This window comes from Mangifera indica, chromosome 1, assembly GCF_011075055.1.
Source record: "Mangifera indica cultivar Alphonso chromosome 1, CATAS_Mindica_2.1, whole genome shotgun sequence".
NCBI classification, from domain to species: Eukaryota; Viridiplantae; Streptophyta; class Magnoliopsida; order Sapindales; family Anacardiaceae; genus Mangifera; species Mangifera indica.
Window position 1 is genome coordinate 29095756 of NC_058137.1, and position 25293 is coordinate 29121048.

Sequence of the window (25293 nt, forward strand, 5' to 3'; positions counted from 1 at the left end):
TTTTTTTTTCTCTTGTTTATATGTGAAAGATGGTATAGGGAGATTAAAAATATGCACATTATACATTTATTTTATAACATTTCTTCTTTTTCTCTACTATGTAGATAATACTTAATAATCAATCGATATTGTTATTGTATTAGTTACAATTAATGTTTTTAGATTTAGATTGGGTTTTAATTTTGTCAAGGAGTTGGTTCATAGGTCTATGAATCAAATTGATAATGTCCACGTGATAATAGTATGATCGTGTGCTCTAATATACGATAAAATATATAATAAACAAATTTATTGACATTTTTATTGTATATTTTTAACTTATAAAATTATAATTTATATATTGATAATAAAATAAATATGATATGTTATTATATAATTAAATAATTTTAAATTAAATATAAAAGTAACATTTAATCCTTTAATGACTCAATATTTATACATGTAAAATTTAAGTTTCTAATTTGGAAGATGGTAATTTTTGAAGCCTAAAATGCAAAATTTCTTGCTATATTAATCTAATGTGCTTTAGAGATGAATATGTCATTACGTTTTATTTTAGATTGTGACAAATAATATGTAAAATCATATAATAAATAAAAATTATTGTAAGTAAAACGTTGTCGTTTGAGTACGTCTAGCATATTAAAAAACGACGCTGTTTTTGTAATGTCATCACGCATCATCCGCCAGCCATCTTCACCGCCTTTTTGGCTATAAAGGCCAAAGCCGCTAGCTCAAGAAAATCTCTCCGTTCCCCGTGTAAAGCGAGGCTTATTATTAATAAAGGTATGAACTTAACTTTTTTCGCTTTGTTTTAGGTTCGTTTTACCCGTTTGTTTCCCTATAAAACGGCGCATATTGACGGAAAATGATTGTTTTTTTTTCTTCTCGTTTCGGTTTCCTCGCTGTTTGTAATCCAAAAAACACAAACCCATCTCTCAGTTTCAGCCCAATTTGATGTTTTTTAATTTTGATAGATGAGAATTGTGATTAGTACTTAATTATATATAAGTTTTGTTGTTCAATTGGAGGCGTTTGATTCCATGATTGGAAAAAGAAGATTCATTTGTTTACTTTAATGGGTTTGGCTGTATATCCAAAAAGTTCAATATTTTAGAGTAAAAATATGAGCTTGAGTAATTTGATTGAAATATATAATTTTGTTCAACAAATAATGATTTTTTTGAGCTTGTGATCATCTCCATCACAGTCAAGATGCCTGTGTTGCAAGCAACTAGTATTGCCGCATCACCTTTGTTGATACCAGGTATATTTGTCTATATGTGAATAAATATAGATTTAGATTTTTTTTCATGTAGTTTTGTTCTTTGGGGCATATTTATATTTGTCCATTGGGGTTGCAATAGTGTGAAGTGATTTACTGGAAAGTTACGATATGGGAATGTCTAAAAACAACATTGATGTCTGTTTAGGAAGAATTGTTAACCAGAAAAATGGAGACAGCGTTCATAATTTTTTTTGGAGATACAACTCTTAAGAGACAAATCCATGAATGTTTGGATGGGTGGTACCCATAAACAAATGTGGCCTCCAATATGGAAACAATTCTGCCTTGATTGATATCTAGCATTATATAACTTTTTGCCATTTATTTTGTGGTTCATGTTCATGATTTCCCCTGCTTTATACATGGTATATGTGCAACTTAGGAAGAGAGAGAGAGAATGCAGAAAGATCGGATGATCTTTGTTAATGCCATTTTTCTTTTTGAGAAACTGATTTGTGTGTTGAAATAGAAACAGAAGAATGGAATTTCTGCATGATACATTGTGGTAGCTTTTTGTGTGACTGCAGCATTGATGACATTATTTGATTGTTTTGTGGTTCATAAGATTAAATGATTGGTATTTGTGTGCAGCAATAACAGGGAACTGGTGTAAAGAGCAAGTTAAGCTCTCTGAATGTTGTCCAGCAAGGGTTTCCATGCAATTTCAAGCAGCCATTGCTCCAGCTGGCATTGGCTTGCAGTTAAAACCTATTAGTAAACGAAGAATACAGTCTGCTGTAGTATACGCTTCTGCTTCAGTAGGTTCTATATGTGATTTCAATCTTTTTGTCCTTTCCCTGTCACTTAATTTAGATTTTGTCTCATGTCTAGAACTTGTTATGGCACAAATAAAAATCTGAAGGCTTCCCTTGTATTAACATGAATGTAATGATTTAAGTTTATTTTGTTAGTTGTAATTCAGTGTTAAGGTGCAGATAATCGATAAAGCATGATTTTGCACTAGCTGCTTTAACATTTCAGTCAAGGTTAGAAAATTGAGAATTCTCATGAAGTTGAGCATATGTGTACGGTTGTTAATAATTTTGTTGGGTTTGGTTGAGATAGCGAAGTTTGCTCCATGAAAAGTAACTGAGGAATAGAAATTAAACAAAGTGTATAAAATATCCTTTGGTTGAGATAGCGAAGTTTGCTCCGTGAAAAGTAACTGAGGAATAGAAATTAAATGATTTGCAAGAAGTAAGAGTTGGTATGAAACTATTCCAAGGCTGATTTGAGGTTCTGATCTTCCTTTTCCTCATTATTGCAGGGGCAAACTCAAACCGTTACCAAGCAGGCACCAACGATAACAGTCACCAATGCTCCTGGTAATAGCCGGTAGCTCAATCTTCTTCCTTGAAAAATTAGTCATGTTTTAGGTGTTTTTTGAAGTTCTCTTAGCTGGCTGATGATTAACTGAATTGCAGCATCACCGAAACTGGATGATGGTGGGACTGGATTTCCACCCCGGGATGATGATGGTGGTGGGGGTGGTGGAGGTGGTGGTGGAGGCAACTTTTCGGGTGGATTCTTTCTCTTTGGCTTTCTAGCGTTTTTAGGGTTTTTAAAGGATAAAGAGTGCGAGGAGAACAACAGGAACAACCGCAGGAGATGAGAAAATTATCATAAATATTTTAAACTTGAATTCCAGGCTACAAATTTAGTTTATGGTGTTGTACTCTTTGATGACAATGACAATTACATCGACTACCATAAAAGGTTCTCCTTGTAGTTGACTTGTCTACTAATGGTTTTTCAATAGAAATTGAGCTGGTGTTCATGGTATTCAAATTTAAGTTTATTTGGGTTAATATATAATATATCTACAGGGTCAACAAAGTCTAAATGGTATCTAGATGGGTAAATAGTATCACTGACAAGGATGCCCAAACTCATTTCAAATGAACTGTCAAACTAAAGTTTTAGTTTAAAATTGACTCATTTAATCGAAACCAAATTGTCCTTCCCTATTTGTGGTTTTAAGATTGGTTGTTGCAACTTTATAATAGTTGATATCTCAAATTATACATACAAAGTTTCAATAAGCATTGGATCAAAAGCCTTGAGATGAGAGTGAGTTCTCATTATAGGAAGTGAAAACTCCAATTTACTGACTAGTATATTCCGTACTATAAAAATTTGCTAAGCCTTCTCCTATAACCTATATTACTAACTCTATCTGGTCTGCAAAAGGGAAAATATACAATGAAAATAATGAGAGGCAAGAGGCAAAGTAAAAATACAACCTAAGGGTAAAATATAACCATAAATAGGTTGTAACAAGTGCATCCATTGCTCATTTCTTGGGTCTTGTCCAGGTTGTTTCTGAAGTGATGGTATTTCCATAGTAGACCTGCTTTGAACCTTCATCCCAATAGGCCTGTGAGAAATGGCAAACCAATAAAATGACACTAATAGGCAGTAAATACCACGGTGTTAAGAAATTTCAGTATACAAACACACCTGCCATCCAGTCGGTAGATTCTTTGAGAGATCTACTAAATCGGGCTGCTGCTGGTTTCCATCAGTTCGTGTATCAGCTGGACTCTCTGCAGCTTCCTTGGCTGCTTGAGCTCTCCGACGCTTTACTTTCTCACGCCTAGGAAAAATATATAGTAAATGAGTAAAAGTGAAGGAAGAACAGCAGATAGAGAGGCATACCAGTACAGATTATAAGATCTCATACCAATCCCCTCCTAGAGGCTGAAAATTTGCATTATCTTTGGCTTCTCCACTAGCAATTTGCTGTGCATGCCATTCCTGCAAGCAAAGAATGTAAGGAAACAGTTCTCATCAATTGAAAATACAGTTTATAAACAAAGAAATCCATTTACAAACCTCTATTTCCCTTTGACGCTTCTTCTCTAAAATCTCATAAGCATTTTCAGGTTCATCTTCATCATTCTCATTCAACTCCTCCTTGGCTGCTTTCCACTGATTAAAATTGATTAAAAACGTTAAAACTGTTTCAGATAATTGATAATGAGGATACAGCCTCCATGTAAAGCTGAACGTTCAGAGAAACAAAATACCTTGTCCACCAAACTGGAGACTTTCTTATTGGACCTCAAGGAGGGAGCAACAGCCACTGTTCTCCTTTTGTTTCGCCCTGATAATAAGGAAAAAAATCCAAGTTAAATCAACTAGATAATATCATTCATGTTAGTAAACCAAAAGTTTCGAAGCAAGTAATCACATAGCAAACTTGGGAAATGAGTTAATACTCTAGAGATAATTATTCAAGAGAAACAGCTAAAAAAAAGGTAGAACTAACATAAAAAGATTCTTCACACTGATGTTAAAAGTTACTTTAAATCATTGCAAAAGAAGGCAAAAAAAGCTATCTAAATTTTTCCATGAACATGGGGCCATTGCACGAATATGTTAAAATCGTCAAATAGAGTGAAAGAGAGTGGTAACTGTAAGAGTAAGAACATCTCATAGAGAGAAGCTAATATAAATAAATTATTCAGAAATTTCACCTTTGGATTGAACCTTTGTAGTTGATGATGTGGTAGCAGTAGCTGCAGCAGAAGAAAGAGCATTTGTTGACACAACACTCTCTTTCAGAGAAATACTTGCAGGGGCTTGAATGGTTGTAGAAGTAGAAGAAACCCCACTGGTGTCCATGTTATTCTCAGCACCAACAGAAAGATCAGCTGTCACTGCTACTACAGCTTCAGAATCAGTATCAACAGATCCAATTTGATCAGAAAAAATGACAATGTCACTAGCAGGACCAGATTCATGATACTTCTGCAAAGATTCCACAGCACTCACAACAGGCACTGAAGGCATTGTTCCATCTTGAAGGCCATAATATGCAACAGACTGAGCAGGGTTAACCATAACTGAAGCAGTCTCATTGCATGTGTTTGGTACCACCCCATAGTATATTGGCACATGAGGCACATCAACCTGAGATCCATCAACATTTCCATAGATATTACTACTTGGAACTTGAATATTTGTTTGCCCATAATATGTAAAACTAGAATCAGGATAGGATAAGTTGTATTGCTCCAGGTACGAGAGAGGTTGCCCTGTCTCCATGTAAGATGTGGTTGGGATATATGAAGGTTCAGGTGGCTCATCAGGTGGAGGAGGAGGAACCTGTTCATTATCAGGTGGTGGAGGAGGAATCCACTCTTCATCAGGAGGAGGTGGAACAAAGGATGCATCCTCTGATGGCAAGGATGGAAGATCTGCCGATAGATTTGGCTGAACATGTTTCTCCACTGAAGCAATATCTCCAGCACCAGTTGATGTGTTACCAGCAGGAATTGCATCTTCAACTTCCATGTCCACATCCATGTCAATATCTTCCCCAACATGGAACCCAGACTCAGGAATGGATTTACCAGGAAGCACCAACCCATTGACTGGCTCCCCAACCACTGGGCCATTTTCCAATTGTCTAGTGGGTGATCCAGAAGAAGCAACCTTTTTGGGATCTACAACCACTTCATAAGAACCGTTGTGAAGGTCTTTTTCGACTACTGTCAACATGTCAGCCTTTGAAGGAACATCAGATATTAGTGGAGCTAAAAAAGTCACATTGTTCTGATTTTCTTCTATTTGTGATTCAAGCCCTTCCTCAAGCACTTTGTCTTTGCCATCTGCCATACTAAAACTATGAATTGCCATTACATCATCCACTTGAGATTTAGCAAGTCGATAAATCTCTTCATTGATGGCACCTTCCAGCCTCTTAAGCTGCCTTTCAGAATGTTGCCAAAATGGCAGCAAAGATGATCCATATGATAAAAGTGATTTGATATCAGAAAGTCTAGTCTCAACTTCCAAGACATACTTCAATGCCCAGGTATGACCTTGCAGGTTTCCAGTGGACCTGATACATATATGCAATCTATCAGAAAAGATAACAGAAAAATCAAAAAGCATATGAAAGGAGGGCAGGGGCCTTTTAAATTTAAACAGGCACTGCCTAATCCATACCCTTCAAGTGATTTCAACTTGTCAAGCAATTCCTCACACTGTTTCACAAGCCCAGAAGAAAGATCAACCACAGTTTCATTTTCTGCGTTAGTTATAAGACCATTTAAGTATGTCTCAGAAGCAGTTATAGTTAAGCCCCCATTCACAGATAAAGCATCAACAGAGACACTGCTACTATTTAATTGATTGAGGCTGACACCAGCGGCCGCATTTTCATCTTTCAAAACTTCACTATCACTTCCTTCAACTCTCTGATTCATTTGAGACCCACATTCATATGCATCTCTGCTCTGAGAAATCATATTGGCAGCGATTGAGCCATCAGTGGTTAGTGCAGGTGAATAATAATCAAATTCAACAGCCATAGCTGATTCAGGATGAGTGGCCATAACCAGAGTCTGTGAATTATCATTAGTAGTTGTTTTCTGATCACAGGTCAACTCAGCTGTTTGCAATAAAACCTGAGGTACATCCCAAGAAGTTTCCCCGGTTTCAATATTCCAATAATAATATCGGTTACTCTCTTCATGCAATACCATCTTCCAACCATAACTCACGTCTCCAATTACTTGTACAGCAGAAGCACCATCAACAGAGGTTTGTTCTGCCGAATTTAGTTCTTCGTGTGACTGGCTTGAGGCAGTAGTATGACCATCTCTGGTGTCAACAACTTCTGGTTTCTGGAGAGTAACTGATGAACTAATAAATCCATCCTTTTCCTGTTGCTTGACCTCCTGAGCAGCAAGTTCCTCACTACTATTAACATCCTTATCTTCATTTCCTTCACCAAGCTGACCCTTAACCTGACAAAATGAAGTACTTAGCATAAGAAGAAAATAGAGTTGACAATAAAGAGTCAGGAAAAATTACAAATGAAATAACTAATGAGTATTGCCAAAATATTAATTCTTGGTGAAAGAACTATTAACACCACAGTCAAATGAATGTACCTGCAGCACAACCATGTATTTTGGAGTGACAGCAAGAAAGAGGTGGAAGACCTACTGTGATTTACAGAAATATTGTAGGTGCTGTTTTTGCCATAGTGATACTCCCGATAAAAGGAGTAAGCTTATATGTAAGACTTTTAGCTCACAAACCCTAAAAAGGCTTAATCTGACCAGACATCATTTTTCTGGTCCCTTTACACCTAAGTAAAAAGCAGTTTGCAGAATCCATAAATTACCTGGCTCTCATCATCCACTGCAGAATTCTCCACAACAGCTTGCTGAAGTTGCTTATTTGCTTCTTCATCAATTTCATCATCGCTATATTGTCCAAGCAATAGCAGTGGATTCTGTTGCATGTGACCTGTAGACAAGATATAATATTGTCAAAAACCTTCAAAACATATAATTCATATACCTGGGAAAAAGCATATCCATACATTAGCATAACAAGCATTTGCACTAAATTATAAATGTAACAAAGATTCCAAATTAAGGAAGCCAAATGTTGAAAACTAAATAAATTTGACATGCGCATTTTAGGAGCAATTCATCATCGCCACCTGTCACAAATCAATCAAAATGTTAGTGCAGGCAAAAAGCAAATAAAGCCAGAGGCATACGAACCGATAGAAAAATATTCCAGAAGAAATCTCCAATACGTTTTGATGCCGGGAAATTGGGCATATCAGATAAGGACTCATTCAAAATATCACAGTGGCAGGTCCCGACCTGATCTGAAATGAATGTTCCCAATACCACAGCCACCATACAATCTGAAAATAAATTCTTGGTACAAACAACATAACATGTCTTGTACATATAGTTCCATAATTCCACCAAAATAATGTTGAGCACTCATGCCTCTCTACATAGTAGAAGTCCTTTTGAAGAAAACTGATGGAACCCACCTGAAGAAGATGGTGACTTGGGTAACCCGGCATGTACTTTTGATTCTGTATCCTGTCCAACTTCATCATTAACCGAAGAGCCACCCAAATCTCCTACAAAATTAAAATTACAAATTACAACAATCAGCATGAAGCATAATGTGCATTTGCAAAACATATCATTTATCCACCAGTAACATTACCAGAATAGTTAAAATCTTTTTCTTCTAAGAACCATTAATAACGAAGGTGCCATATATGCAAAAACATTCTTGTAACAATTAACCCTAAAATAAAAAGCCCTAAATTTTTATTTTTGTTAGAAATTCTATATGTTTTCAATAAAGTAGCAATAACACTTAGACTGACATCTTGTCTGCTCAAACAACAAATTTAACGTTGAAGCTTGTTGAAGTGTTACCAGATCACGCTATTTCTGATAATGTTATCGTAACAGTAGAACCCTAAAATAAAAAATCCCCAAGTCATAGTCCTAGAAATTCAATTTTCTCTTTCGAAGAAAGCGATATTAACACCCGAGAGATCCTGGTTAAATTAAGAATTTGAACGTTATATCATGTAATGCTACTGGAATAGACAAACCCTAAACTTGAAACACCCAACTCATAACCCTAAAAGAAATTAATTTTTTTTTTCACAAACATACCGACTCAACCATGCATCGAAACCCCACCAATATAAACAAAATCATATACCAGAGGGTTCCACGGAGAGATCGAGCTTGACGCGACGACCAGCGTTGCTAATAGCTGCGTGCATTCGATCCCTTCTCTTCCCCATCCTTTCAGTGCTTGATTGTCGATAAATTAGTTAATTTATATAAAATTTAATTGCGAATTCTTCGTCTTGCCGGATTCTTTTTGAGCGTATGTTCTGCAGCTTCTTCTTTTTCTTCAAGAAGTCTGAGTTGTTCTAGGATTCATCTGAAACGGGGAAGTGCAGCCATACATATAAATATATATATATATATATATATATATATATATATATATATATATATATATATATATATATATATATATATATATATACACACATGTAGTAGGGGGGACGAATAAATAATTACAACTTTTAGGGCTGTTTTGAAAGTTTAAGAATCTTATATGTATTTTTTTTTTTTCAATTGGGCCGGGCTGAATAGATTATTGGGGAACCCACAACCTTGGCTCAGTCACAAAAACCACCCTACAAACTATAGGATGCCGTATCACCTTCTCGTTGTGTTTCTCGGCTTTCGTGAGTTTAAACTTACGTTCGAATAACATAAATTTGGGTTAAAAATTAAATTTATTTTTATATAAATAAGTTGAATTTGAACTTATCTGTATAATTGTATTTCAATCTATTTATAATTTAACTCTAAAATTAAATTATTTCGAACGCTCAAATTCGATTTTGCTTACATTTAATTTGGAGTGAATCACATTCTAAGTTGGCAAAATCAAATTCCGTTTTTGTTTTGTCCATCAACATTCTCATGTTTTATTCATTTATTTGCATTATAAATAAATAAATAAATTTTAATTTTAATTATTTTATTTTATTTTATTCTCCACAATTTCCTTTCTCTCCTCATCATTTGCCTCGCTATAAGAAAGGTAACGAATAACTCCTCGTAATCAGTTTATTTCTCGAGAACACGAAAGAAAGTTTTTTTATTTTTCTAAATCCTCTAATTTTCCTCCTTTTCTTCGCAACCAAGTGGATCGATGCGCTCTTCTTACTTATCCGATTCTTTTTGTTGCTAGATCTGTTCGTTTCTTTGCATGCTTCGGTTAGTTTTGTTCGTTGAATTTCAGGATCTTAGATCGTTCTTTTTCTTTGTCAATTGAAGTGTTTGATTTTGATAATTGAATGAAATAGCTGGTGTTGATTGTTGATAGGAACAAAGTTTGGTGTTGATTGTTGATAGGAACAAAGTTTAGTGTTGAATCGTTATTTCTTTAGACTGAATTGAATATAACGGTAAAGGAAAATGATTTCAGGCTGTTGTTGTCGTTATTATATATTTTTTGAACCAGTTTTTGCTTAGTAATTCTGTATGTTAATATTTTTTTCTATTGTTCTAATATGTGCTCACCGAATCTGCTGAATTTTGATTGTTTTTGATACGTTTTGTGTGTGGCAGTGAAGGATTATTGGTTTAATTTGTGAATGCAGATATTTTGTTGAAAGTTACAGGTTTAAACGAATTTAGGGAGTTGCGGGAAATGGTTAAAAGGTTCTTCTGTTTTTGTTATTAATAGGAAAATGTTTATCTATTGTAGAAGTATTTTAAAAGTGTTGTTCATTTGTTCCTTTTTTCCCCTATTTTGTTGTATAGGTATGGAGTGTTTTGATGTGCAGAAACTATCATGTTGCAGTGCTTAGAGGGATTTGCGCATTTCTGTGCTTCCCTATTGCGGTGTTGCGATCTTGATTTGTACAAACAGTCAAGAGGCCTTGAAGATCCTGAAATTTTAGCTCGAGAGACAGTGTGTATGCCACCAACTATTTTTTTTTTTTTGGTTAATGATGTCGTGAGTATATGATATATCCATTGTTTGGTTCTATAGACTGTTTGACTTTGTTTTTGTGATTTTAAACAAGTTTTTGTACACAAACCAGTAAATATGTTAAAACATTGCAATTATAACTTCTATCACATACTAAACATCTGCACCAATGCTTGTTGTTTAATCAGTAGTTCACATTCAAAAGAACAATTGAATGGTTATACTGAATATTGTTTTTCATCTCATATGAATGCAGTTAGTGTAAGTGAAATTGAGGCACTTTATGAACTCTTTAAGAAGATCAGCAGTGCTGTGATTGATGACGGGTTGATCAACAAGGTTTGTTTGATTGTTAGGCATGATTTTGTTTGTATTTTTGGGCTTGAAAATCTATGTAGTCTATTTCTCTTCATGTATGATTAATGATGCCTTCTATTATTTATATTTTTGAGTTTGTTCCTTTATCACCCTGTTACAGGAGGAGTTCCAGTTGGCATTATTTAAGACAAATAAAAAGGAGAGCTTGTTCGCTGATCGGGTACTCCTGATTTCAATCTCATCCTTAAGTTGAACATGTTAATACATTTCTGGAACTTCTTGTAATTCTCTGTTATTTAATTGCTAATTGATTACAGGTTTTTGACTTGTTTGATACAAAGCACAACGGAATACTAGGTTTTGAAGAGTTTGCTCGTGCTCTGTCTGTTTTCCATCCAAATGCACCTATTGACGATAAAATTGAGTGTATGTTTAGGATCGATCAATTTTTCTCTTTTAATTTCATTTTTGACTTTCAAGAATTAATGGCAATTTGTTAGACATGAATTGATTGTCATAGAGCAATGTGAAATTTGGTTATATTGTAGATTATTGAATTATAAGTTTGACCTTGTCCAATTATATGTTTGCCTGGTGCTTTTTGTTTTGTTTGTTAATTTTGTGTTATCATAATGCAGTTTCTTTTCAACTGTATGATCTCAAGCAGCAAGGTTTTATTGAGAGGCAGGAGGTAAATACACTCACAGTCTACTCTGTTGTCATGACTTATTGGAACTTCTTGTTTTCTTTGTAGAGAATTCAGCCTTTTGATTTATTTTTCTCACATAAAGGTGAAGCAAATGGTAGTAGCTACACTAGCTGAATCTGGTATGAACCTTTCAGACGATGTTATAGAAAGTATTATTGACAAGGTGCTTCTCAACCTGATTTAATTTTTCTGAAGTCCTCATATCATCTGCTGTGTTTATTGTGGATCAGATTCAAAATTTTAACTTTTAAACTTACAGACCTTCGAGGAAGCGGATACAAAACATGACGGGAAGATTGACAAGGAAGAGTGGAGAAGCCTTGTTTTGCGACATCCATCCCTTCTAAAGAATATGACCCTTCAATACCTCAAGTGAGTTAAAAAATACGTTTACATTTATGCTTGTGAGAGCTCCTGGGGTAGTTGACATTTATAATTGGGCGTGAAAAATGTGATATTCAAGGGACTAGTGATCCTCGTGTTCCATATGGACATGAACTAATAAATTTTCTCATTTAGATTTTGAATAACCTATATGGTAAAACATCAACAAGTTGGACTCAAATTTTAAACATGACGTGATCCTGATTTTTTCAACTTTATTTTGATGCCATATTTCTATCGACAATATACTTATTTCATTCACTTGGATCTCTTATGTTTCCTCAAATTTGTTGGGATCCTCCTTTTCTTCTGAAAAACTGTTCAGTACAGCTGTGGACTTGATTTCTTTTTTCCTGTGAACAGGGACATCACGACTACGTTCCCAAGTTTTGTGTTCCATTCACGAGTTGAGGATACCTGAATGACATCAAGGTCAGAATGCATTGTTTAATTATGTTTTGTTTCTTTGTAGACAGTCTGGTGAAGGGCATGAGAGAGAGTTTGAGCATTTTATTGGTTCCTTTATATATTGATTTTGGATTGCGTGTATTTATTTTCAGATACTAGTATTTTATTTCCTTCTGGGTCGGCGTTCTTGTGTACATTCAGGATTGTTATATTCTAGTGTCATTTATTTCCTCTTCTGTTGCATCCTAAATAAGGCTGGATTCTACTTGACTCTGGTCCATATAAGACTCAATTCAAGATTTATATTCAAAAGGATCAATTTTGTTTTTGATAAGTTAAAAAAAAAAAAAAAAAAAAAGAATCAATTTGTAACCGGCGAAACCAGATTTAAATTCAATTTAAAAATAATTTTATTGCAAATTTATTTAACACATTTGCGAAAGAGCCTTATCTTTGACTCAAACTAAATCTGTGAGTTTGAATCAAATTTTAATACTAATTGGAATAATTCTTATATTAATATTGCATACCAGGTAGGAATGGATCTAGACTATTATTGTCTAAGATCAAACTTAGTTTAAGATCCATAAGCAAAAAGCCCAGCGTAAATCAAAGACAATTAATTTTGAACCACTTCAAACTAAAGCTTTTGAATCGGTTCGAGTTGACTTATGAAGAGTTAAATGTTATATATGAAGCAGTTTATCAGAGGCCTAGGCTCCTATTATTGTTTTGAAGAGAATATTTCTGAGCATGTCTAGAGACGTGATCCTCATAAGTCGTTGATCAGGAGATTCAATCACAGATATAGACGGCTCATCAGTCATGGCCAATTGTTGCAAGAAATAATGGCGTCAAAAGAGAGCGAAATAATATTAGATGCCTAAAGCTTTTAACGACGGCAGACTTTTTTGAATTAAAAATAAAAATTTAAAAAAAAAAACCAAAATCCTCTTTAAAAGAGGCTTTAAAAGAAAAATATAACCAGTAATTAAAGAGAGTACCATAACACTTTAAAAACATAAAAAGCGCCTACTAGGTTATAGTGTTCGATATGTCAAGAAAGAGTAAACTGCTTAATCGACTTCCTCCATCTTGCTGCCCTCTGCTTCGTCTGCGGCATCCTCCAGTGGTGGCATTTCGTCATCAGCTTCTGCAGCATCTTCATCAATGCTCAGGCCAAGTTTGAGCATTCTGTGGATTCTGTTGCCAAAGGTGTTGGGTTCATCAAGGCTGAATCCGGAAGTGAGAAGGGCAGTCTCAAACAGGAGAAGGACAAGGTCCTTAACGGATTTGTCATTCTTGTCTGCATCAGACCTCTTCCTCAGCTCCTCCATGATGGGGTTCTCAGGGTTGATCTCCATTGTCTTCTTGCTGGACATGTACCCTGCCATGCTGTTATCCCTCAGGGCTTGGGCCTTCATGATCCTTTCCATGTTGGCAGTCCAGCCATACTCACCAGTCACCAAACAGCAGGGAGAATCAACAACACGGTCAGAAACAACAACCTTCTCAACCCGGTCACCCAGAACATCCTTGATCACCTTGCAAAGACCCTCAAACTTCTCCTTCAAAGCTTCCTTCTTTTTCTTCTCATCCTCACTCTCATCAAGCTTCAGACCTTCCTTGGTTGCTGATACAAGCTTCTTGCCCTCAAATTCCTTGAGTTGACCAACTGCATACTCATCAATGGTATCAACCATGAAAAGTACTTCATAACCCTTCTTCTTCAGCTTCTCAAGGAATGGAGAGTTCTCAACAGCCTTCTTGCTCTCACCAGTGATGTAATAAATGTCATTCTGGCCCTCCTTCATTCTTGTCACATAGTCCTTCAGGCTGGTCAACTCATCACCGCTCTTAGTAGAATGGTATCTAAGCAACTCAGCAAGCTTAGTCTTGTTTGTGGAATCCTCGTGGATACCAAGCTTGAGGTTTTTAGAAAAGGCCTCATAGAACTTGTTGTAGTCTTCCTTGTTCTCAGCAATCTCAAAGAAGAGCTCAATGCATTTCTTCACCAAATTCTTACGGATGACCTTGAGAATCTTGTTCTGTTGTAGCGTTTCTCTTGAGATGTTGAGAGGAAGATCCTCAGAGTCAACAATGCCCTTAACAAAGCTTAAGTATTCAGGGATCAACTCCTCACAGTTGTCCATGATGAAGACACGGCGAACATAGAGCTTGATGTTGTTGAGCTTCTTTCTGGTGTCAAAGAGATCAAAGGGTGCCCTCTTGGGAACAAAGAGGATAGCCTTAAACTCAAGTTGGCCCTCAACTGAGAAGTGCTTCACCGCCAAGTGCTCCTCCCAGTCATTGGTCAGACTCTTGTAGAAAGCAGCATACTCTTCCTTGGTGATCTCCTCTGGCTTCCTCATCCAAATTGGCTTCTGTTTGTTCACCAAAGACCACTCATGGGACACCTCCTTGATCTTCTTCTTCTTTTTCTCTTCCTTCTCTTTTTCCTCATCCACATCCTCAACCTTACCCTCCTCATCCTTCTTTTCTTCCTCATCCTCATCATCAGAAATTTCCTTCTCAGTGGTCTTTTCAGTCCAGAGAGAAATAGGATAACTAATGAATTCAGAGTGCTTCTTAATCAGATCCTTCAAACGGCGCTCCTCAAGGTACTCAAGCTGGTCTTCCTTAAGGTGAAGGGTAATCTTTGTACCACGTCCAAGAGGCTCACCAGACGTGTCTCTGGTGACAGTGAATGAACCACCAGCTTGGGATTCCCACACATATTGCTCATCATCATTGTGCTTGGCGGTAACAATGACCTTCTCTGCAACCAAGTAAGCTGAGTAGAAACCAACACCAAATTGACCGATCATGCTGACATCAGCACCAGCAGCTAATGCTTCCATAAACTCCTTCGTTCCAGACCTGGCAATTGTACCAAGATTGTTGACCAAATCTGAAAAAAGAAAAAGAAAAACCCATAAATAATCCATACACAAGTTATTCCTAAACCCCCATACACTGTAAAGTAACTAACCATGCACAGTGACTATCACAAAAACATTACTCACCAGCCTTGGTCATGCCAATACCACTGTCAATAATGGACAAAGTGTTGTTGGCTTTGTCTGGAACAATGTGGATAAACAGTTCTGGCTGAGCATCGAGCTTGCTCTTGTCAGTCAAACTTTCAAATCTGATCTTGTCCAGAGCCTGTTTACTCATTTGACAGAAAAAAATATAGATACATTAAGATTCAATATCTTTAAACGCCCTAATCAAACAACATATCTAAACCTTATATGCCCCAATCAAAACAACATTATCTTGAAAGTTATAGAGCCAGAATAGTACAGGGGGTCAACTGAACCCCTTTGATCCCCGTGTCCGCCACCGTTTGTTTTAAATCTTGAATACGCTTTATCATGTTTTTCCTACATTATCAAAAGTCTTGGGTACGTAAAATAGTATAATAATCACCATTCATCTTTATACAAATCTACACATTCCATCTAAATACAATATTTCTAGAAATGTGCATAAAATTTATATGTCAAACCTCAAAAAAAGACACGCCATCAAAACTTAATCTTTTGTTCTACATGATCAAAAGCCTTGAGTACGTAAAATAGTATAAAAATCAACATTTCTCGTTATACAGACCTACAAACTCCATCTAAACACATTAATTTCTATAAATGAGCATAAAAAGTACATCTCAAACCTCAAAAACGACAATCAAGAAAGATAAGGAGAGTCACTTACATCAGAGCAGTTACTGATGAGCTCACGAAGAAAGATCTCCTTATTACTGTAAAAGGTGTTGATGATCAAACTCAACAGCTGATTGATCTCCGCCTGAAAGGCAAACGTCTCCGTCTCGGCCGCCATTTCAAAACGAAAACTCTTCCTACTAAAAAAAGACCTAGGGTTTTGCTCAACTACGAAGCGTCACAGAGAGACGGAGAAAACTAACCGAGGCTGCCAGAAGATGTCAATACAAGCTTTATATAGAAGAGTTTGCTAGGGTTTCTAGATCCTTCTATTTCTGTTTGAATTCCGCGTTTGATTAAGTTATTGCGTCAGAGGACATGTGCCGTGTGATTGCTGTCGTGGATGTTCGGCACGTGTATAGTGGGCTAAGTTTAGTGGGGCCTTGTTCAATAGCGTTTGTTCGTGACTTTGTTAGTTGACCCGCAGGTGATGTTTGTTTGTGTTGTTTTGTTTCGGTTAACTTATCTGTTCTTTACTTGGTGGAACGCTCCATCTGCTCATTAAAGTCGGATAATCACATTGAAGCCCATTTAGTTTGGTTAAAATCTTATTAGTGCGCAACATTCGCTTCAACAGTAAATTGTACGTGAGGCTTTTGAGATATCAAAATCTTGAATCTACTTGGATGAATTCAATCAATAGACTCGTATTTCTTTTTCCGGATGAGCTTTGAAGCTACCCATTAAGGATGGATTTGATATAAATACTTGAGTTCGGATCAATGTTTGATTTAAATAAATCGAACTCAAACAAAAAAAAATTCATCATAACCTTTTGCATCATACAAATAAACCTCTTATATTCAAAGTACAATTCTTTTAAAGTCCATGAATTGATTACATACATAAATTCATCGTATAATGATCTTGTTTTATAGTGATGCATAATGGGTGATTTGTTTATAAAAAAGTAAAAATTTAACGTATAATATGAATGTTTTTAAATACATAAATTCCGTATAATTAATCTAATTATTAGTTTAATATACACATATAAATAATAGACAATAGAGATGAAATATAATTAAACAAATTATATGTTGTTCAAATTCATCATTCTTTTTATTTATGGGTAGAGTTGAGGAAATCCTACCCTATAATCTTACTTATTTTATTTGTAAATAGTATGTTTAATCATTATATATTATTTGCATAATTAATTGTTTGTTTGTTTATGAAATGTTATAGATTTTTTTTTTCACTTATTATACATATGACCGCAATGCAAGATTCATATCAAATAAGTATTAACTTCCTGCTTTCTAACTGAGCTTATCTTCTTAATTATTTTAATTAGAATTATAAAAAAATTGTGAATAAATCACTTTTATTGAAAGATATAACTAGGGGGATAAAAATATAAATATCTCGCTAAAAAAATATAAATTTAAAATTTATTTAGATACATTAAAATCAAAATTTTAAATTTAAGTAATTATAAAATTAATTATTTAATTTATTTTTTTTGTATTTGATATCATCAATTCAGACTTATGAAGGGCAGGCAGTACAAAATTTTTTCCTCCCGTACTTCTGGGTGTTTTTTTTTTTTATCCCCGGGAAAAAAAAAAAAAAAGCAGAAAATGGCGCAAAGTTGGTTCGGTGGTGGTGGGAGCAGCAGTGAAGATCAGCTACAGAACACTTCGACACCGTCTTTACTAGCAGATTGGAACTCGTATGCGGCCTCAAGAGACTCTGATGAGAGCTCCGGGTCAGCTTTCGGGTTTGATCTCGAAGCCGCTGTTAGGTCCGCCAATGAATCCGTCTCTGGCACCTTCAATGTGTAAGCTTCGATTTTGTATCTGGGTTTGTGTAAAATAAGTGAACTTGATTATGGATATTTGTTTTTTAGCCTCACTGATCTCGGCTTCTATATAATCATGTAATATGTTTTTTGCCTTTTTCTGTAAGTAAGTGAAATTGATTACCTTTTGCCAATTTTTTTAATTTGTAAAAATTTTAACCTAATTCATTTCGCGCTTATGGAAGCGAGATTTGATAGCAAGACCTGTTATACGCACCCGAGAGATCCAACTACTGGTAGATATGCAAGCTGTATGGGGATTCGTAGGGGTTTTCTTTTCAACTTGTCTGTTTGTTTTTATTGGATTGAAGAGATCAGTTGCCTCTTTGTTGTGTTGTCTGTTTTTTAAGTTTAACCTCTGATTGAATTGGTTCTTAGTGTCACACTGGATGAAATGTACAAAGCTGAGGTATTTTTTCAGCTGAAGCATGGATGGACTAGAAAGTTCTCTTTGGACGAAAATCTGCAAACGGCTTATCTCTAGTCATCTTCTTTTAGTTTAGGTCTAATGGAGTTTGATAGAAGAGCAAAAAAAGTGTATTATGTATATTTCAATGTTTTGAAAGCATACAGGTTTTACTGTACATTGGTCATAGATGAGGGATATTATTTATAAGAAATATGGACTCGCTCAGTTGTGTTCAGCAGTTTTCAGTGGGATTTCATTTTGTTATCATGTGACTTAACCATCTCCGGGTGATAACTGATATGGTGCTTAGCCTCGGAAGCTCATTTCAATTATGTACTGTTGGCAGTATCCATTTCAATATTGGCTAGGGATTGGTCAACTCAATCAATCATTTCTTTTATTGCCTTGTAACTTGAACTTTGACTATTTTCTTGGGTTCTTCTAAATTCTTTTCCTGTTTGAAGTCTGTAATGGCAAATAAACTCTGGTTGAGAATCTAGTAGTATCATTCATAAAGTTGTCATCATTGGAACATATAAATAAATAAATCAATTTTTCTGATAAGTGGTTGCTGTGCCTACCAATATGGAAAGCGTGTTGGGGTTAAATCTTTAACTGAAACCTTATACAGATTTCTGTTTGTAGTGTGAAATATGATTAGTTAGTTACTAACATGATAACACTCTTACCTAGTTGTAATATCCGTTTGATTTTGTGCTTTGTCAGGGTCTCAAAAGGAGTGAGAGATCTACCTGGGAACCTCCAGTCCGCCACTAGTAATGTCCCTTCTGGAAAAGCACTTATGTATTTTGGCTTACTACTGGGAACGGGGGTGTTCTTTGTTTTCATTGCATTTATCATGTTCCTTCCTGTCATGGTTCTGATGCCCCAGAAATTCGCTATCTGCTTTACTCTTGGATGTGGCTTTATCATTGGTTCATTCTTTGCTCTTCGAGGTCCAAAGAATCAGCTGGCTCACATGTCATCTAAAGAGGTATCTCTTCTATATTTATACACATGGAAATAGTTTCTCTAAGGTGCACAAGCGATCCACTGTATTTAATAATAATAGTCTAATGCTTTTTTTTTTCCTGTCTTAACCACTATTCTCTCAGAGACTTCCATTCACATTGGGATTCATAGGCAGTATGGTTGGCACCATATATGTTGCTATGGTGCTTCACAGTTATGTTCTCTCTGTGCTCTTCTCTGTGATTCAGGTATATAATTATCTGCTCTTTTATCATCTATAATTCTGCTTCCATTTGCTTGCAGTCTTGTTTTCCTGCTGTGTGTGTCTCGCTGTAATTGTTCATGACTTCATAATTTTGATATTTCTGATAAGTGAATAGAAAACCTATTCAGGAAGGATTTCTGTTTGTCTAAAGATAACCTTTTTTTTTTTCATTAGAAAGCATTTTGTGCAGATTCAATATTACATACTTTTTACAATAAAATATCATATTATCTGATATATAGGCAACATCACTTTTTCAATGGAACTTTTAGGTTCTTGCACTTGGATACTACACCATTTCCTACTTTCCGGGAGGATCTGCTGGGATGAAATTCCTCTCCTCGGCACTTACTAATTCAGTAATGAGATGTTTTGGGAGGTGACCTTGGTCTCTCTGTTATGAATGTTTAACTCAGTGTCCCAGTTGATAATAATGTCTCCCCTTACATACCAAAAGATTGTTAGACCGGATGAAATTGCCCTAGATTTTCCCCAAAAATGGGTCTGAAATACACATTATAACCATTTTTCCCTCTTTAAGATGTGGGGTTTAAATTGTTTTTTTAGAAGGTACGAATGGTTACAACCTTTCTCCCATCCCACAGATGTGGGATTCTGGGATTTTCTTTCACAAGGATTTAAAGATGGGCATTGTGCTGTGGCAGTTTGGTTTCTGACATGAAGTTAAACCCTGCAAAAAGCTTTATGAATGAGCTTCTTATATTTTGATGAGCATTTTGTAGTGAGACCTTGGCAGGATTTTGCTGCAGCTGCCTCTCTGTCGTACCGTGTAGAAGTGCATCACTGCTGATATAGTAGCTTAATCTTTCTGATATAACAGTTGACTTGCTTAGAATTATACCTTGCATTTTGTTATTGGTTCAGTGACATATGTGACATCAAAATAAGATCTTCATATACTGGCTTAGAAAGTCCAATTTTTTTTTACAGTAATGTTGGAATGCTAGTGTAATCAACTTTAGCAAACTAAAACTTCAGTGAGAGATTAGGTATGTGTGTGTTCGATATCGTTTGAGAATGATAAAAAAATGATTAAATAGTATGTGAGTTTGTAGACTATTAAAACACATTTTGAGTTGTAAAGTTTAAAAAGTTAAATTTTGACAAATTGTGTGTTCAAAAGCAGATAATCTTGATGGTAGATTGGGACGGATTGTGGGTTTAAAATAGGTAATTTATTGACAGTGGTTCAGAACAGGTTATTTATTGGACTGGGATATTACTGTTTCCTGGGATCAGGGTCTAGTAGTTGATCTTGAAACAAAGGTTGGCAGTTGGGCTTATAAATGATCAGTGATTTATCGAGTGGCTTGGTGTTACCTATTCCCATTGATTTAAGATAATGTGAAAATGATTGGCCAAACAAAAAGAGTCCAAGTGCCATTGATTTGCGAGGAGGGTTGGATTCATCTGGATCGATTAAACTCAAAATTGGTTTTAATATAAATAAATTAGTTTGAGATTAATGAGTTAATATTCAAATTTAAAATGAAAATAATTTTATTTTAAATTCAATCCAAGTCAGTTTGAGTTTAAATATTTTGATCAATTTAAACTTACTTTGTTTTATTAAAATGAGCTTAATTTTTTTTGTTTGAATTCAATTTGTTTCTATCTGAATTTAAAATCCAGCTTGAACATCTTGGATAGAATCTGATTCTACTGGTCAAGCTATACACCAAAATTTTCTTGTGGACTTTTTTCAGTCCCAAAATTTTGCCCATCTAACTCAACCCATTCACCTCCTTGATCGGAATATAGATCCAAACCCAATTAAATATTCATTAGCAAACAAAGTGAGAGCTAAACCTAGATTAATTAATCACTAAATGGCATTAGGTGTCAAGGTTATTTTATTCGAAGGGAGACAAAGCAAGCAAGCCTAAGCACACAAACTTTGACTCCCAATGTTTAGTTAGTGTACTTTAATCAAAAGGCTATATTTTCATAGGCTAATCCACGGGCCTTTTCCCCTCTTTACATCCATCATCTTAATTCTTTACAATAATATAATGAATTCATATAAAAAATTATGTGTTTGCAAGCCCCCTTCCCCCCCTAATCCTGAAATTAAGGAAAGATCAGGACAGGCAAGTTAGATTAGGGGACAATGATTTGACCTTCATGACAAACCGTTGATTTATAAAAGGATGTTATTGAAAGTAATTGGTCATCTTCTTCAATATGAACGCAAACCCAAAAAGAAAAGTAGCAATTTGAGGGGTTTAAATGTCTCAAATCAACAATCTAGACTATATTTTATATCGATAACAAAATGGAGAGTCAAATATAATGATGTATTAACAAACTTTATTATATGTCGATTTGTTATATTGTTTTGCTTTTTTGAAAAGAAGAAAAGTGGGAAAAAAGAGGTATAGGTAATCATCAGTCAAGCATCACACGTGTGATGAAAGATGAAAAAAGATTTTGTAGATTCTATTAAATGACATGTCTTAATCACAATCGAAAGTTTAGGGTTCATAATTCAATCAAAATTTCAATGCATAATTCAATCACAATTAGTTATATATGAACTCAGTTCAAATCTAGAATAACTAATTCAAGTTTGGGTATGAGTCAAATCGAATGGTGAGTAGTGACATTGGAAAAAAAAAAGAATTGTTGTAGAAAAAGAGTCGTCGTAAAAAAAAAATTGTCGTTAGAGAATAAGAAGAAGAATCGTAAAAAAAAAAAGAATCATCAGAGAAGAAGAGGTCCGATGTGGTGATGCTAATGAGCCCTCAAAAACATAAATTCAAGATTAAATTGACTCAATTCGAATCCATTTATAATAAAAAAGGCAATGAACAATAATGATAATATGGGTATTAGCCAATACCAATTTTGAAGCACACATTTTTCAATAGTAAACAAGAAATAAACAAGAATCTCACAAAATCAGCCGGCCACATCAAAGAGACATGACCTGGATGAGATGAGGCATTTTAAAATCTTCTCATAGATTTAATATTGTATTGAAAGGGTTTGAAATTGTGAATGTGGCCAACTCATTAGTGATAACTGAATAAATCAAAATAGGGTTGTCAAAGAAAGATTTACTTGGCCAAGTGATACATGAGTCAAATTCAAGTGAGAAGTGCCAATAATGTGCACTAAAATAATACAGTCAATACATTATACATTTGATTAATGATAATTCATTTTGAACCATCATGGGCACTACACTACAAAAAGAGTATTACAAAAAAGGGTAGTTCATCTATATTTACTATTTTTAATGGATGGATTTGAGTTGAATCACTCAAATAAAAGGCTAGATTGAGCTTAATTTGAATTTAAAATATCAAGTTTGAACTTATTCAAGCTGATGAATGGTAACATTAGAGAGAATATTAAAGATGAATCATCTATGAACACTAAAAATCATAGTGGCTAATGACAAATCTTAATTTAAACACATTGTCACTCATAGTGGATTAATTAGGCATTATGAATCAAGATGATTAACAATAATTCATTTTGGACTATTATGGGGCACTCAACTACAAATGGGGTATCTTATCTATATTTGCTGTTTTTAAGAATGCATTCAAACAGTATCGAACATGAATAAAAATCAGCTTAAATTTAATTCGAATATAGAATATCCATATTAGATAAAATTGCTGAATAATAATGTTAAAGAAGTAAATAATAACGCTGGAAGTGAACAGTCAATGAATCCACAAACTCATAGTGGCTGATGACAAATCTTAATTTGGATCCATTGTCACTCATTGTGGATTAATTAGGCACTCAAATAATTTGTGGGGTGCATGGATATATATCCAAATTGCCAACTCCACGGAGCACGTGTGGTCATATCCCAACAAAAGACCTCTCATAATTTCACAATTTGTAGGTCATTCATCGGGGCCACAAGCACTTTCTTTTTGCTTGTGTAGTGTGAACATGTGCTTTGAGCTCTTGACCCTCATGCCTATTTGTTTATGAACAATATTATGTGTGTTAAATTTTAAGTTTCTAATTATATATTTAAATAATATGATATTATAAAATTGAACATTAATTTATATTTAATTTAAAATTATTTAATTATATAATGATATATCATTTAAGTATTAATTTAAATATTTAAAATTAAATATGTATAGTTTTATTATTATTTATTTTGCCCATAATTTCTTCGGAATAGTTTAAATTCACAACATTTTTCTAGGGTGTCATTGATCTATTTTGGGAGTATTGATGTTGTATTTAAAGGGTTACCAATAAAATGACAGAAAGTTTGGGCTATAAAAAATAACGAAAATTTTGAAACCATTCATATTTGAGTCCAAACCATTTAATTAATGGTTAAAATGCCCTTACTCTTAACTTTCGACTTTTTTAATTGTTTTATGACACTATCATATGATTGAAAACTTAAATAGGTATAAACTTTTCTGATGTATTCAACATTTCGTTGCTCTCCAACATTAGTCATTTTGCATTCACCTACTCATCAAAATCATGCTTAAATTTTCTATCAATGATACTTTAGACACTAATAATGAGTATAAACATGAGCACATATGTTAATATGTTATCATATAATTAAATGATTTTAAATTAAAGATAAAATAACATTCAATCACATGTTAACATATCATTATTTTGTATCTGTATTTATACTAATTATTAATGTATGTAGTATTTCTCATTCTTTACAACATTTGTTGATATCCAAACACGTTTTTTAAAATAAAGTTGATAAAAACGTATTCAGAGGCTAAAAGAAGTATGCAAAAGTACATTGCGTTTATGAGAAATTATCAAACTATGGGCAGCATTTAGCCTTTCAAGCCAATTGTTTAGCTTTGTTTCAAAATTTTCGTACATTTGTACAAATCCATCAAATTTATGCATACAAATTATACTTTAAAGTCCTTTTGACACCACAAAACAACGTATCGGATGCCTAAACATGTTACAAAATTAAATCAATAAAAATGTTTTTCAAAATGATACATAAAATACTTAAATACCATTTACAATACATACATTCTCCTAACCACATCCAAACATATTAAATTTGAAAGTTATAAATCACCTCCATGTGCAAACTTTCGTGGCACAACACATAAACTGACAATTCAAGCATTAAAAAACTTGCCCCATTATCTAAAGGATAGTTTGAATGGTAAATAAGGTCGAAACTTGTTAAAAATATATTAAAATCAAAATTTTAATTTATTTGGTAAATAGATGATATGGTCAGTTACTGAACTCGAATTTTCACTTGCTTAATCTGGTTGTTATTAAAAAAATTACTTCACTACTTAATTATGAAAATTGTTAATATGGTAGTTGGTTTTCTTTAAGGGTAGATTCAAGCCAAATCGTATCTGAATAAGGGCTAATTAAAATTTTGATTGAATCTATAATGATGATCTTGAGATTAAGCTTGTCTTGCTTGAGTTGGTCATTCAATGACATTAAAGAAGATGAAAAAATCTAAAAAAAAAAAAAACGTAAAAAAGGTGAGCTCTAGTGCGATGACATCAACGAGGTGTTGATTTTAAATCGAGCTAGAAGAGTTAAAACTTCAATTTGAATTCAATTTATTTGAGTCGAATAATAATCCAACTTAAGCTGGCCTGGATAGTGTTCACCCTTAACACTCCTATGTGGAAAAAAGAATATTGTTCATAAACCAAGCTTAAAACTTCCAA

General features: G+C 34.4%; 4 protein-coding genes and 1 pseudogene across 5 annotated transcripts; 3 read left to right on the forward strand and 2 right to left on the reverse strand.

The window, feature by feature from the left end:
* The first annotated feature begins 675 nt into the window (after positions 1 to 675).
* LOC123218701 (protein YELLOW LEAF 1, choloroplastic-like) lies at positions 676 to 3070 on the forward strand. The gene is made up of 5 exons (XM_044640257.1): positions 676 to 786; positions 1211 to 1267; positions 1880 to 2046; positions 2556 to 2613; positions 2713 to 3070. The coding sequence occupies exons 2-5, from the start codon at positions 1216 to 1218 to the stop codon at positions 2898 to 2900; spliced, it is 465 nt and encodes a 154-aa protein (XP_044496192.1). The 5' UTR covers positions 676 to 786; positions 1211 to 1215; the 3' UTR covers positions 2901 to 3070.
* Positions 3071 to 3333: 263 nt separating this feature from the next.
* On the reverse strand, positions 3334 to 9044 carry LOC123218676 (formin-binding protein 4). 2 transcript variants are annotated; one of them, XM_044640211.1, is made up of 10 exons: positions 8798 to 9044; positions 8103 to 8195; positions 7431 to 7555; positions 6245 to 7047; positions 4768 to 6137; positions 4318 to 4394; positions 4124 to 4219; positions 3972 to 4045; positions 3749 to 3884; positions 3334 to 3665 (listed from the first exon to the last, which is right to left on the reverse strand). In XM_044640211.1, exons 1-10 carry the CDS (start codon positions 8880 to 8882, stop codon positions 3582 to 3584), a joined length of 2943 nt encoding a protein of 980 aa, XP_044496146.1. In that variant the 5' UTR covers positions 8883 to 9044; the 3' UTR covers positions 3334 to 3581. The 2 variants fall into 2 exon arrangements, with proteins under 2 accessions (XP_044496146.1, XP_044496155.1); XM_044640220.1 differs by having other exon boundaries at positions 7819 to 8195.
* Positions 9045 to 10427: 1383 nt separating this feature from the next.
* LOC123218692 lies at positions 10428 to 12647 on the forward strand (annotated as a pseudogene).
* Positions 12648 to 13265: 618 nt separating this feature from the next.
* LOC123218685 (heat shock protein 81-1) lies at positions 13266 to 16366 on the reverse strand. Its single transcript, XM_044640234.1, has 3 exons — positions 16137 to 16366; positions 15443 to 15584; positions 13266 to 15327 (listed from the first exon to the last, which is right to left on the reverse strand). Exons 1-3 carry the CDS (start codon positions 16260 to 16262, stop codon positions 13493 to 13495), a joined length of 2103 nt encoding a protein of 700 aa, XP_044496169.1. The 5' UTR covers positions 16263 to 16366; the 3' UTR covers positions 13266 to 13492.
* A 1315-nt stretch (positions 16367 to 17681) lies between these two features.
* LOC123212117 (protein transport protein SFT2-like) lies at positions 17682 to 20532 on the forward strand. The gene is made up of 4 exons (XM_044631174.1): positions 17682 to 17927; positions 19084 to 19351; positions 19473 to 19577; positions 19867 to 20532. Exons 1-4 carry the CDS (start codon positions 17728 to 17730, stop codon positions 19975 to 19977), a joined length of 684 nt encoding a protein of 227 aa, XP_044487109.1. The 5' UTR covers positions 17682 to 17727; the 3' UTR covers positions 19978 to 20532.
* The last annotated feature ends 4761 nt before the right edge of the window (positions 20533 to 25293 follow it).